General features: G+C 43.7%; 1 protein-coding gene and 1 long non-coding RNA gene across 5 annotated transcripts in view; one reads left to right on the top strand and one right to left on the bottom strand.

The window, feature by feature from the left end:
* VCL (vinculin) overlaps nt 1-15,427 on the bottom strand; it is an 89,770-nt gene that overhangs the window by 35,263 nt on the left and 39,080 nt on the right. For all 4 annotated transcript variants that reach the window (XM_081006497.1, XM_081006498.1, XM_081006499.1 and 1 more), the window contains exons 5-6: nt 10,798-10,920; nt 7,752-7,912 (exon numbers count right to left, since the gene is read on the bottom strand). In XM_081006497.1, coding sequence (XP_080862623.1) covers nt 7,752-7,912; nt 10,798-10,920 — 284 coding nt within the window. The remainder of the gene's footprint in view (nt 1-7,751; nt 7,913-10,797; nt 10,921-15,427) is intronic.
* The window catches only part of LOC308477722, a 137,531-nt gene that overhangs the window by 15,692 nt on the left and 106,412 nt on the right, over nt 1-15,427 (top strand). The gene's annotated exons all lie outside the window — the stretch shown is intronic.

Below are 15,427 nucleotides of genomic sequence, written 5' to 3' on the forward strand. Positions count from 1 at the left end.
ATTCACATATGCTCTGCAGCGATAATAGTTATATGGCTGCTTGGTCTAACCAGATGGCCAGCCAAGTAGCACAGATGGGTGGGTGGAGATGGGGAAGTGGTGGAAGATTCTTACTGCTCCCACGGGTGCGACAGAAGTTTTTGCCCCAAAATACCCCTGTCCCCAGAGTTCTCATATTCCACTCCCTCTGTCTCTTGATATATGACAAGTAGACCGACATCACGATTACAGATGTGACCACAGGAGTTATCAGGGTACTTCTAGGGAAATGGGCACCTCTGACCTAGAATATGACATATCTTCCAAGAAGCGTTATTTTTTGAAGACTGATGTTTCGCTTAAAACAAATTCCTATTTATTTCCTATTTTCCTTTTTTTGCAATCTCATCAAGCTCACCTTTATTTCCAGCTTCCATTCATCCTTCTAATTCATACAGTTCATACTGATTACATTTAAAATCCCCTAAAATACACAAATAAATTTACAAAAATATTCAGAGGCTCATTTTGCAGAATCATAACTGATTACTTATGAACTGCAACGTCACATTATAAGCTTTCCAAAAAACCCCAAATCTTCTGCTTCTTACTATACAGTGGTACCTCGGGTTAAGTCCTTAATTCGTTCTGGAGGTCCGTACTTAACCTGAAACTGTTCTTAACCTGAAGCACCACTTTAGCTAATGGGGCCTCCTGCTGCCGCTGCACTGCCAGAGCCCGATTTCTGTTCTTATCCTGAAGCAAAGTTCTTAACCTGAAGCACTATTTCTAGGTTAGCGGAGTGTGTAACCTGAAGTTTATGTAACCCGAGGTACCACTGTATTATCTCTCAGTTAGTTACAGTGTCGTAGCATGGTTTGCCAACTCCCCGGGCCACGCAGAGGTGGAGGTGGGTGGGAGAGAAATGGACGGAGTACGCATGCACATTCAACTACCTAACAATATCGCCCAGGAGATCGCAGCCACAGAGATAAGAAGAGTCCTTCCGTTGTCACTTCCTGGTCTGTGCCCCCCTCCCCCCAATGCCACTGGTTAGTTAGTTGCTTTATCTTGCCCAAGGCAACCCGAAGTGACAAGCAAACAATTCACAGAGAGACTCATGCCTGGGCAAGATCAGCAATATGATATATACTGCAAGCAACAATAGCAAGAAATGCAGCTTTAACATACTTGTTTCACAGGAAAAGAGCCTTTGGAAGTAGGTAGTACGATCAAAGGAGGAATGTAAAAGATTGATTGGTTTCTAATTGCTTAGAAAATGCAACTATTCCTCTAAGGAACTGGCTGGCCAGGGGTTCACTCTGTTTCCCAGACTGGTCCTCCTCCAAACCCAAGGACACGGACCCCTCTTACAATGCACCTCAGGTGCTTTCCACTGCATGAGCCAACATGCAGGTGAAGGTGATTCTCCATCAACACCTCCCCAGCAACAGAAGCTATATCTGAAACTTATGCTCCATAGGTGCTTGGCGGTGTGTAGCTTGTCGTCCGCAGGTATTAGAGATGCTTCAGGAATTCTTAGCCGATATCGGAGGGGAAGCGGCCTAATCTGAAAGGTCTGCCCAAGTTTGTGTTGGTTCATGCTGAGGAGGAAGGAGTTGCAAGGACCCTTTCCCTGTGCCATGGCAGAGAAGCAAGTTTTCAGGTAAAGCCAACATTACTGATCTTTCAAGCTCTCACTTGATGCAAAATAATATGGCCCCTTTATACAGATGACTTGCCAGCATAATATCTATGAAGTGATATAGTCTGGAGAGCCTGAGCCGTATCTGCATTTCATTACCAAAAAAGGCAACGCTCAAAGGAACACACCAAGCCCAACTTTCTGACACAACTGCTAAGTTAGTCACCACGTATAGGCTCTCTAACGTCTCTTGGTACCAGAACCTTTGGAGAGCATACAGCCAACTAGAGTGGAACGCTTTCTAGGAATCTAATTCACATACTGCAGACTAAAATGGGAGGGAGGGGTAAACCCATGGAGTCTGCTCGTAAGACACTACACAGCATCTAGATGGTTACAGGTTAAAATCAAAAGGGCAACAAGGATTAATCTGAAGAAGGTATTCCGTTTGCAGCTCGGGGATTTTCTCTCTGGGAACTAATCAGAATAGAATCACACAGAGAGAAAAAGCACAGTATTGTTCCCCTGTCTTCAAAATTCAAATTACACCCCCCCCAAGACAAAAGGAGCACAAACTAATTATTATTATTATTATTATTATTATTATTATTATTAAATAAAGGTAAAGGGACTCCTGACCATTAGGTCCAGTCATGACTGACTCTGGGGTTGCAGCACTCATCTTGCTGTATTGGCCAATGGAGCCGGCGTACAGCTTCCGGGTCATGTGGCCAGCATGACTAAGCCGCTTCTGGCGAACCAGAGCAGTGCACGGAAATGCCGTTTACCTTCCTGCCGGAGCGGTACCTATTTATCTACTTGCACTGTTGTGCTTTCGAACTACTAGGTTGGCAGGAGCAGGGACCGAGCAACGGGAGCTCACCCCGCCGCAGGGATTCGAACCGCCGACCTTCTGATCGGCAAGCCCTAGGCTCTGTGGTTTAATCCACAGCTATTAATTGAATAGGGTGTCCTTATTTTCATTGGGAATTTTTTGGAGGGTATGGGTTTATGTGACATGGGAGAATATTTCAACGTACACCCACCTGCATTCTGCAATGGTACAATCTTAGCAATTCAGTCGTACCTTGGTTCTCAAACACCTTGGTACTCATACATTTTGGCTCCCGAATGCCGCAAACCCTGAAGTAAGTGTTCCAGTCTGTGAATGTTTTTTGCAAGCCGAATGTCAGACGTAGCTTCCGCAGCTTCTGATTGAGTACAGGAAGCTCCTGCATCCAATCGAAAGCCGTGCCTTGGTTTTTGAACGTTTTTGGAATTTGAACGGCCTTCCGGAATGGATTACGTTCGAAAACCAAGGTACGACTATATGTGCTTTTGGCTTTGGCTGCAAGTAGAAAACTTCAAGTAGAATTCCTTTCAAATGGTCAGACTTAAAATGTTCGCATAACCGTGCAAAAGAAAATCTGTTAGTTGTCTTACAGTGCAACCACATACTTGACTGTTCAGCAGCAGGAAGTCCCACTGCGTCTTAGGTGTGGATGGGGGAAAAGCAAGGCAATGAGAGAATAAACAGCAACCTTCTTAGTCTGCTCTCTGACAGATCAGGAAATTACATCACTGACAGGTAATCTATAGCAGCAAAGCTTAGCATTAAATATTATAACCCTGCACAGAGAAATATTGGCTGCAATCCAGTATGTGCAGAAGAAGCCCCATGGCTGCCCTATGGGGGATGTTGGTCCATGAATACAAGCCATTCAATGGCAGACAAGACAAGGGAAAACTCCATATTGAGCTCCTGGTTTGCAGCTTAATAGTTGAAAGGTGTGGGTGGATTTTTCTGGCTAGTCAACATTTTCCTTCTAAAAAGGTATAAAGCCCAGGAATAGATTCCTTTGTTCTCCACAGCAGCTCCCAGTGCAGAGTACGAAAGCTCTCATTCTGAAAGATCTATCGGTTGAGTTAGTACCTTGGCAGCTTGGCGATAAATATATATCAGAATGAATTCTAAATGCCAGCAGGTATTTCGGGGGGGGGGCAGGGGGAGCTTACTAAACAGGAAAGGGGAGCTACAGTCAGGATTGTTCTTGAGCATCTTTCCATCTGAAAGCCTTTCCATTTCAGAAGATGCCCCTATTTCAAAGGTGCTTCTTACACAATATGCTCTCTTTGAACCCATTCTGATATCGCTGGATGAACTCTTCCCCTCTTTTAGAAACCACATCCACTCCCAATGCCTAAAAAGGTAGGTTTCCCCTAACAGGGGTATTTGTAATACCCAAATATGGACAATGGGGGTGGATTGGTAGAAAGCCATTCAGCAGAAAAATACCAGCCATTTTTAATGCAAGGCAGGATTTTTCAAATGCCACGGGAAACCCAGACAAGCTCCTAGGGCTTGGGGTGTGGCTCTATCGGATTCTGAACTGAACAGTTTTTGTTGCTGCAGCAAGCCTTCTGGAAAAACCCCTGTAAGAATACATATGATATCCAGGACACACACAGCTGCTTTCCTCGGTTCACAACAATCAGCAGTCGAATAATAAATACTAATCTCCCTGTGATAATAGTAGTAGTGGTACTTTTCGGGGGGAAATAAAACCCAGCTGTTTCCAGTTACATGGTAGTCCCACTATAGTGTTCACAAACAGCCGCCTCCCTTTCACAAAACTGAAATTGTCGCTAAAGCATTTCTGAAGCATTTCCTGAATTTTTTATTTTTATTTTTACTTTTACTTTGCTTGGGGAAAGCAGAGTCAATGCAAACACCTACTCCGAGTTATCAAGATTGTTATATGTTTCAGAAGCAAGAATCCCAGAGGCAGATTTCGCATCCACCAGGAAGGCTGTCATCATTAAATCCACATTAGCACGCCTTGAGATAGTATGGGGTGGCTGTCACCACCTCATAAACAACTCCATACCTCACAGCCTAGCTGGCAATGCTTTAAGTGAATCTTAATACTTTAGGAGTGAGTACAGTGTCACAACCAGCACACAGGAAAATGCACAGCACACAGTCTGCACACGGCACGACAACAACAACTCATGACCATGCTCTTCTGTTTTAGTACGAAAGGTAGAGGTTGTGGGTTGCGGAAGAGGGTCTTACCTTCTAAAAGGCGAGAAAAGAATAATAGAAACGGAGGAAAGAAACAGAAAAACAAAAGGAGTCATGAAAGGTAGATGAAGTATTACTTCACAATAAAAGAGTGATGGATATAAAGTTAAACTAATGGGCTGCGAAAGTTGTAGTTCTCAGGCCACAACAGCCACTTTTGGAAATGATGGATTTTATCCCCAACCCCAACACATTGCTAAATGGTTCCTTAGGGGTTTGCCTCCACAGCTATCAACAACAACAAAGTCAGGAGTGTCAGTCAATTGAAAGGCAAGTCGATGTAATTTCCAAAGGAAGAAAAAGAAAAAGAAGGACCACACGTCTTTTTTGATTAAAGTTCAAGTGGGTTTCAGACTTTAAGTTGGGTTTAGGCATCGTGGGAAGGCAACAGGCACGCACATGCAAGCAACCTGCTCTGCACTGTTATCTTTGAAAAGTCAAATAAGATAGCTATTCCTCAACCACCAGTGGGGAAGAAGACAGGAGAATCCTCAGACTCCCCACTTTAATTTCAAAATGCTTGAACGGGGGGAAGGGGCCACAGACCGGTGGTCCTGCACATGGTCACGGGTTTAATCCCTGACATCTCCACAAAGGACTGGAAAGGAAACAAGAGACTTTCTGTCAGCCAGAACAGACCTAATGAGCTGGATGGACCAATGGCCTAACTCAATGTAAGGCGGTTTCCTATCAAACAGAGTACGTTGCCATTTACATTCCTTCAGACCCCCAGTTTACACTTCCGGAAGAGGAGGACTAAATATCATTCCGTCTTTTAGGTTTCCTAACTAACTTGGCCTTCTAGCTAAAGCAGCCTTACTCAACCTTGGGTCCCCAGATGTTGTTGAACTACAACTCCCATCATCCCTAGCTAGCAAGGTCAGAGCTCAGGGATGATGGGAGTTGTACTCCAACAACATCTGGGGACCCAAAGTTGAGAAACACTGAGCTAAAGGATCTGCAGTGGGGGGTGGGGGTGGAGTCCACCCTCCACTTTCAATTTCATTGCCACCGTGTCCCATCTACAAATGTTTCAGGGTTCTCATCCTCCAGCAAAACTAGTTAAATGCATCTGATCGGTGGAATGTAGAATTCTGCATCTTCGGCTGCTCTGGCTACATAGGTGCTTTTTAAAATGATATTGAGAAAACTGCAAGAATGGGAGTTCTTAGTCTGCATTTTACAAGGAGGTATATACGCTTCTGAAAACAGTACTACCCCCTTCTCCCCACTTGCGCTGACTCTCTTAATCAATTATCTTTACCAATGGTCAAGGGCAAGCTTGGGTCCCCAGATGTTGTTGGACTACATCTCCCATCATCCTTAGCTAGCAGCACCAGTGGTCAGGCATGATGGGAGTTGTAGTACACAAATAGCCAGGGACCCAAGTTTGGGAAACACTAGCTAAGGAGATGCAGAAGATTAGTCTGCGTTCATTCAGTGGTGCAGCTAGAGCAGGACCTTGAGGCCAAAGCCCACGGCTCCCACAGGCCAACCCCCTCCCAAATAACCACTTGCAGAGTGGCAGAAGCAAGCAGGCCCTGTTGTCCACACGTGGGTCAGGCGATGATGACCATCACAGCATCTTTTCCTTGGACTTCTATTGCATTTCATAGCAGGTGGGCAGATAAGTGGACAAGTGCATGTTTAAAGACGCTCATTTTATTACTTATTATTATAAATATATTCATAGCTGTTAACTTTTCCCTTTTCTTGCAAGGAATCCTATTCGGAATAAGGGAATTTCCCTTTAAAAAAGGGAGATGTTGACAGCTATGAATATATTTTCCCTTTCAACCACAAAATGGTGCTCGTTCTCCCCAGTTAACATGCTGCAACAAAAGCAAACTCTGTTTATTCCTGCAGTTGTGGTGCTTTAAGTGAGTTTAAAAGGCGAAGCAGCACATCCTCGGGGTATTCCTCTCTCTTTTTTATCAGGGCTCGCAAACTGTTTTTTTGTTTTGGTCTTTTGCTCTAATACACGAGTAATGTAGAAGCAGGTATACAGAAAAGAATGACAGTGAGGATGGGAAGAAGAGAAATGGGAACATTCGCATGGCTATCTAAGGAGCCACCCTCTACCATTAAGTCCAGGAACTATAATTTCCTATTTGCACCTCCACCTACATTCCAAGGTCACTGAACAAGTTATCTTTTGGGATCCTTCAGTATACAAGTAATTCTGGTGCTTTTTGTGCGCGATTCAAGAACTGATCTTCCTACAAAATGAAAAAAAGGAACTGTCTTTTCAGATAATTTACTTGCATCAAACATATCCAAGTTCATACCACATACAAAGTAAGTTCCATTGATTTCAAAGGAACTTGATCTTAATTGAGTCAAGTCACTTGGGAGTAAGCGCTACTGAAAATCAATGGGCTGCTACAAAAACTAGAGTGTCTCAATTCAGGTTATGAACAAGCCACAGGCTTACAGGGCCTCCCTCTTTCATTCCAGTTCAGTCCTAACTAGACTTTGCCATGGCGTCCGCACTGGCAAACTAAGGCTAGAACTTTCCAAACAAGAATTTTTTTAAAAAATCAGGGTCTGAAGTGGAGGTTCCAATTCTGGTTTGCAGGGCAAGTGCTAAGCATACGTCGATTTGGACATCATGGCAAATTATGATTACATAATCCACAGGAAACAAAGAGGGAATCTGCACCCAAAGGGGCAGGGAGCAGGGCACACTCAAGCCCATATTTCAATTTATATCCTCCAAACCATGGCTTGGAGTATCACACAATTTGAGGTTCTCCTAATGGGATGCCAATTTTTTAAATAAATAATAATAATTAAAATACAAATACAATTCGCTTGTATGAAGGAAGCATAGCAATGCTGTAATATTCTTAATATAGCTAACTTACTTGTTACTAACAAAGTATTTATTAAACACCATCTTAGAGAAGGTATTTTACACCAAATCAGCGAGCATCTCCTTGTGACTTGTTACAAGTAAGGATTATGTTTTCTTGAAACCAGTTACGGTAACTGGGACTGGAGAATTCTAATGCTATTCCGAAACTGGACAAAAAAACCCACCTTGCTAGCCCAAGCATCTTCATCCCAGGACGTGAGTTGCAGAACACGGATGATTTCATTTATTTCACCACTCATCTTCTCCACTGTAAAGTTGCGGTTTTTCAAGGCCTCCTCTATCCCTTGGCTTTTGGAATTTTTCGTTGTTACAAAAATCTTCATAGCTGCGAAGATTACACAGAAAAGCCTATCAGGAAGTTATTATGCAATATGCTGTACAAAACGCCTCTTTGGCTAAAACCAGGAAGAATAATTAAGTTATGATCACAGCAGATCTGGGATGGGCAGAAGCCAGATAAGAGATACACAGGTCGATCTCTGGGTGATTTGCAGCAGATCGTCAAAGCTTCCTGATGCCAAACTCTTTGACAAGAGCAACAACAAAGCAACTTCTTTCCGGCTAAAATCTGGCTGCTAAAATGAAGGAAGCTAACCAGAATAGACTTTTGAGTGAAAGTAATGTGAGATGAGTTCAGTTCTGATTCTGAAAACAAATTCTTAAGCTCACAGCGTGCATGGGGGAGCCCTGTCCTTTAGTTCTAATGATGTGGCATTTGCACATGGTTCTGGTTGGTAGAGGCCTTGTCAATCTGACCTATATATATATATATATATATATATATATATATATGGATCAAACAAGCCTGGTTTGAGCCACACGCAGGAAGAACAAGGATATACCGTATTTTTTGCTCCATAAGACTCACTTTTTCCCTCCTAAAAAGTAAGGGGAAATGTGTGTGCGTCTTATGGAGCAAATGCAGGCTGCGCAGCTATCCCAGAAGCCAGAACAGCAAGAGGGATTGCTGCTTTCACTGCACAGCGATCCCTCTTGCTTTTCTGGCTTCTGAGATTCAGAATTTTTTTTTCTTGTTTTCCTCCTCCAAAAACTTGGTGCATCTTGTGGTCTGGTGCGTCTTATAGAGCAAAAAATAGGGTAGTTTGAGTTCCTCACTTGCAGTTTTATAAATCATTTAATGTGTCAACATGAATAAAAGTTATTAATATCGCAGTTGTTGTAGAAGGGATTATTATGATGACCGGAATGTAATGGAAATTAGTAAGATTTTGGAATGCAGAAATAAAGCGAATAATCAAGCCATCAATTCTAGCACCTTTTCTAAATTATATAATTCGGTATTTGAACTATTGGTATTAACAATTGTACAGTGGTGCCTCGCAAGACGAAATTAATCCGTTCCGTGAGTATCTTCGTCTAGCGGTTTTTTTCGTCTTGCGAAGCAACCCTACTAGCGGCTTAGCGGATTAGCGCTATTAGCGGTTTAGCAGCTATTAAAGGCTTAGCGGCTTAGCTGCTAAAAGGCTATTAAAGGCTTAGCGGCTTAGAAAAAGGGGGGGGGAAGCGAAAAAAAATCTAAAGACTCGCAAGACATTTCCGTCTTGCAAAGCAAGCCCATAGGGAAATTCGTCCTGCGAAGCGCATTGAAAAACGGAAAACCCTTTCGTCTAGCGGGTTTTCCGTCTTGCGAGGCATTCGTCTTGCGGGGCACCACTGTAATAATAATAATAATAAGTGGTATTGTTATAATGAGTCTATTATTGGATTGAAAATTGAAAACTAATAAAAATTATTATGAAAAACAAGCCTGGTTTGTGCACCTCTGCAGTAGATGATCATCTCCCATTATGTTTATCGCACTTAACAAGAATGCATGTTTAAGTTTGACAAACTTGAATTGTTTGTGGCGTCCATCCTAGCCGTCAATCCATGCAATGCAGTACCAGCTGCTTCTGCCTCACTCAAACTGCCCAGTTAATGCACGGAATACCGAGTTAAACTCAGTGCAGGACCAACTGAATGCATGGCTAGCCAAAGTACTGGCCCTACACAGAGGCATGCCCTCCCTAATCCTATGCAGTATTTATGGGATACGGGGATGCAACCTTTAGATCACCAACGTCTTGAACTGCACCCCAGCATCCTTTGTGGCACTGGAAGAAGTCATGGGGTACACATGTCAGATCACATGTACCAGTTTGGTCGCTTGCGAAGTTAGGCTGGCCCTGGCTTTGTATCTCAAGAGCTGCGCTAAAAACTAGGGGGAATTCACTGCGGAAGATAACCTGCCAGACCCTCTTTTGCCTCTCTGAGACGGTCAGCGGAAACTTTAGCTACTCTCCAAGGTTTCAAGGGCTGGGTAGCTATGACTTAAAGTCAGTTTTGGTTGCCGTCTCTTTCTTATAGGATGTTTTGCTTCTATTCGGTTTCCTTCCAGGCGCGTCAGCTAAACGTAATTGCATTTTGATAAATTTGTCACTTTGTAAGCCTGATAGCGGAAAAGGAGGGTGGGTTGCGCAGAAGAGATAATTACTGTTCAAATTAAATCGGTGGCATTCTGGCAAGCAAAGATTTGAAGCTAATTAAAGTTACTATGACATCCAGTTTAATTTGAGGCGTTTTCAATTCAACGAGAAACAAAGTGCTAGATTGTTATTTATTTTTCAAGCTAAACGGGCCTCTTCCCACCAACAGCAACTGTAATGCTTGTAAGGAAGGTTTCGGGGATAGAGGAGGGCTATAGCCCATGTAATTTAAATACAAAATAGCAGCAGCACCTATGGTTTCCTACCCTATGGCAGAGCAGGACATATTATTGCATATATCCTTTTCTCCTTAGTTCTCATTAAAAGAGGGAACCAATCTGTCTACCTCTGAGAATCAGGCCGTAAATAAAGTGCTCAGTTACAGAGAAGCATCACAGATATAATTACATATAAATAGCCCATCAGTTCACATGTCACAGTGAGATCAGCTCTGAGAGCTTAAATAGGAGACGCACAGGATATGCAAGCCAGAATTTGGGAGGCACAACCTTCTCTTCCAAGGCAGCCACAAATAAAACCACTCGCTTAACTTACCCATAGTCGGTTTACAAGGCACGTTGAAAGCTTCCGTTTCCAAAAGCCTTTCAACGTGCGTTTACCTGAGCAGCTTTATTCCTACGTGGTTTTATGAAGCGGGCACAAACACAAGCCAATGCATTTCAGAGTACTTTTAAATCTTGTGGAAAAGCAAAAAAATAAATACCAGAAATAAGAACCGGCAGTAGCTCCTTCACGGTGTTCATGGAGTTCACCAACATGACTCTGTGTTCCTGGTGAGTCAACTCTTGCTGCCGCTCATCAATCATTTTGGCCATCTTGGTCATCCCTGTGTGAAGGAAGACAAGGAAGTCATGAAGCGATACGGTATTTCCCTTACGGTTTTGCAATTTCAAGCAGAAGAAGATTACGCCAAACGGCAATTTTAAATGTTACATTTCTGCAGTTGCAAAGATTCTGTACAACTATTAATTCAAACAGTATATCCCCAGTGTTCAAGGGATGCTATTTTCTAAGGCAACGTGCATTTTTAAAACACAAAAATCAATACTAAATCGAGATCAGATCAGCAATTTGTGGCCCTTTGGACATTTCATTAAATGTCTGCTTAAGGAAACGCACAGAGCATGCCATTAGCTTAGCTCAGGCATAGGCAAACACGGCCCTCCAGATGTTTTGGGACTACAACTCCCATCATCCCTGACCACTGGTCCTATTAGCTAGGGATGATGGGAGTTGTAGTCCCAAAACATCTGGAGGGCAGAGTTTGCCTATGCCTGGCTTAGCTTATGTCAGAAACATACATCAAGGGTAGCCTAATCTGGAACCCAAACTTCTTATGAAGCCACATATCCATATATTAGAGCTGGCATACTACTGTGCTAAGATACTGAACTATGGATCCAAGTGCTCCTGGTTCAAATTCACCTCTGCTATGAACTAACTAGGCAGTCTTAGGCAAGCCAACCTCTCTCTCAGCCTCTGCTCGCATCTGCAATACAGACACAATAATACTGATCTACCTCACCAGGTTGTTGCAAGCATCACGACAAAGAAAGAATTTATACCGCGCTTCCAAGTGTGATTATTGATTAGGTTATACACATCATACAGAAATAAACATTAGATTTTTAAGCTACGGCATTTCATACTGCAGATAAGACTTAAGATGGCTAATAGGCTAAACCCCTCTCCCTTGGGTACTAGCAAATTAGGGAGAGAGGTTCCCCCATCCTGTCCCCCCTGATGAGCTAGTCATGCAAGATGCTTCTTACAAGAGGGAATCTTCAAAAATATGAACAACACACATGAAATCTGAAGGGACCTATCCATTCACTATGAGGCGTGGCTGACAGACTTAAATTCATCCTGCGTATCAGAACAGCAATTCCGTACACACTATATTTGTTAGGGGGGAGAGAGAGAGAGAAACTCCTGCATGTGATGCTATTCTAGGCTTTAAATGAACTTTCCAGAGCAGGGGCTTTAGGCTGCTTTATATATGAGGTGACCCCACAAGTTTGTCCTAGGAAGACATGTCACTCCTCTCAAGCTCCATTCTGGTGCTGTCACCATCTCATATAGCTTACCCACATGCAGATTTGTGGAAGAGGAGTCTTCTGCGTAAAGGTAAGAAGGAAAGGGCCCCTGGACGCTTTAGTCCAGTCAAAGGGGACTATGGGGTTGCGGCGCTCATCTAGCTTTCAGGCCAAGGGAGCTGGCCTTTGTCCACAGACAGCTTTCCGGGTCCCGTGGCCAGCAGGACTAAACCGCTTCTGGCGCAACGGAACACTGTGACAGAAACCAGAGCGCACGGAAACGCTGTTTACCTTCCCGCTGCAGTGGTACCTATATGTCTACTTCCACTGGTGTGCTTTCGAACTGCTAGGTTGGCAGGAGCTGGGACAGAACAACGGGAGCTCACCCCATCGTGTGGATTCGAACTGCTGACGTTCTGATCAGCAAGCCGAAGAGGCTCAGTAGTTTAGACCACAGTGCCACCTGCGTCCCTTTAGTCTTCTACATACACCCAGCCATTAGGCAAACAGCAGCCCTCTCCAGGTGACATTTGTGAGCTGCCCTTTCACCATCTCCCGCACTAACTTAGAAACACTTTCATTCCCATCAATCAAATTGCAGAGCCAAGTGAGGGGAACAGAGTTGGAGATCGGGAGCTGGTGACCCTTGAGGTGCACATTTGGCAGCTCTCTTCTCCACCATCTATTAGCTTAGTTGGTCAGAGTGTGGTGCTGCTAACCAGGTCATGGGTTTGATCCCCCACATGGGTGCATATACCTGAACTTCAGGGGGTTCAGCTAGATGTTCCATAGGTTCCCTCCCATCTTTATTCTATGAACAGAAAACAATGCAGCTGGCCAGTCCCCCAAAAGACTATTTGACAGGCGCGCTTGGACAAACAAGGCCTGGCAGATGGGCGGGGTATAAATAATAATAATAAATATTATTTATTTATTTAGTAGTATTAATACCCCACCCATCTGGCTGGACTTCCCCAGCCACACTGGGCGGCTTCCAACAAATTATTAAAATACAGTGGTACCTCTGGTTATGTGCTTAATTCGTTCCAGAGGTCTGTTCTTAACCTGAAACTGTTCTTAACCTGAAGCACCACTTTAGCTAATGGGGCCTCCTGCTGCCGCTGCACCGCTGCCACACAATTTCTTTTCTCATCCTGAAGCAAAGTTCTTAACCCAAGGTAATATTTCTGGGTTAGCGGAGTCTGTAACCTGAAGCGTATGTAACCTGAAGCGTATGTAACCTGAGGTACCACTGTACAGTAACTCATCAAGCATTAAAAGCGTCTCTAAACAGGGCTGCCTTCAGATGTCTTCTAAAAGTCTGGTAGTTGTTGTTCTCTTTGACATCTGGTGGGAGGGCGTTCCACAGGGCAAGTGCCACTGCTGAGAAGGCCCTCTGCCTGGTTCCCTGTAACTTGGCTTCTTGCAGTGAGGGAACCACCAGAAGGCCCTCGGTGTTGGATTTCAGTGTCTAGGTAGAATGATGGGGGTGGAGACGCGCCTTCAGATGATGATGGTGATGATGATGATTATAATATTCATATTTAAGAAAAAACAAAGCACACACCCTAACACTGCTGACATGCTAAGATGAACGCAGTAAGCTATTTAAAGTTGACTTGGGGTGGGGGGGGTAAGAGAAATGCCTCAAATCATTGCATTTAGAAATTCACATTTGTATTATATTTTATGACACTGTTGTATGCCACTTTAAGATGACAGTGTAATAGGCAGTACATAAATATTTTAATGAAATAAATAATAATAATATAATGGAATCAGTGTTGGAAGGGACCACGAGGGCAATCTAGTCCAACCCCCTGCAGGAAACTTTCCCCCCAATGTGGGGCTCAAACCCACGACCTTGAGAACCTCATGCTCTACCGACGGAGCTATCCAGATGACTAAGGGCACTTCCAGCCAAAGGATTTTCTCAGCTGTCAGGCATTTTGGTCAGTATACTCAGCATCTGCAAAACGGACCCACACTGTGCCAATACCAACGCTGATCGCAGCTATTCCAAATGGTCAATTGGAGAATTGTAGTTCAGTAGCGGATTATGCACTTTGCAAGCTGAAGGTTGCAGGCCCAACTCTCATGTATCATAATCATAATCATAATCATAATCATAATAATTTTATTATTTATATCCCGCCCATCTGGCTGGGTTTCCCCAGCCACTGTGAGCAACTCCCAACAGAATATTAAAAACACAATAAAACACCAAACATTAAAAACTTCCCTAAACAGGGCTGCCTTCAGATGTCTTCGAAAAGTCAGATAGTTGCTTATTTCCTTGACATCTGATGGGAGGGCGTTCCACAGGGCGAGCGCCACTACCGACAAGGCCCTCTGCTTGGTTAACTGAAGATGTCAACTAGCAGGACTGGGAAAGGGAGTCAGTTCAGAGTAGCCAGGTTTTGCTTAGATCAAACAATAGCAGCTGACTCCAGATTACAAAATATAAAATACAAAAATTTCCCACGCTGAATGCCATACCAATCAGAAACACGATCAGGTGAACAAAAAATTCACTTCCACAATGTAAAAAGGCATAATAATAATAAATTTTTATTTATATCCCGCCCTCCCCAGCCGAAGCCGGGCTCAGAGCGGCTAACAACAGTAAAATAATACAACATTCTAAAATCATTTCATTATAAAATCAGTTCAAATCAGATTAATGGCAACCATTGGGCTAGAGTTCTGTGAGGATTGCCAAAGGCCTGGTGGAACAGCTCTGTCTTGCAGGCCCTGCGGAAAGATGTCAAGTCCTGCAGGGCCCTAGTCTCTTGTGACAAGAGCGTTCCACCAGATTGGAGCCACAGCCAAAAAAGCCCTGGCTCTGGTTGAGGCCAGCCTAACCTCTCTGTGGCCCGGGACCTCCAAGATGTTTTTGTTTGAAGACCGTAAGGTCCTCCGTGGGACATACCAGGAGAGGCGGTCCCGTAGGTACGAGGGTCCTAGGCTGTATAGGGCTTTAATGCTACTAGTCTTAATATGTTCCCAACTTAGCACATCAATTATATTTATTCTCTGAACTATCGTCTGCACATCTCTCAGGAGACAGCGATCCAAATATTATGAGCATACCAGACAAGGTCATGCCCAAAAAGGTGGCAGCAATGGGAAGGAGATGACTACGGCCGCAGCCAGCAGACCTAGATAGCCAATGCAAAATAAACAACCACAGCAAAACTACTAGAGCAACTGAGCAAAACAAAACACGTAAACAAAAAGGACAGGAAATGTTTCTAAAACAGAAGCATGGAAATTATTTCCCTTAATTTTTATGCT

The sequence above is a fragment of the Podarcis pityusensis genome (assembly GCF_964106645.2).
Source record: "Podarcis pityusensis genome assembly, chromosome: 5".
In the NCBI taxonomy this organism is placed as follows: domain Eukaryota; kingdom Metazoa; phylum Chordata; class Lepidosauria; order Squamata; family Lacertidae; genus Podarcis; species Podarcis pityusensis.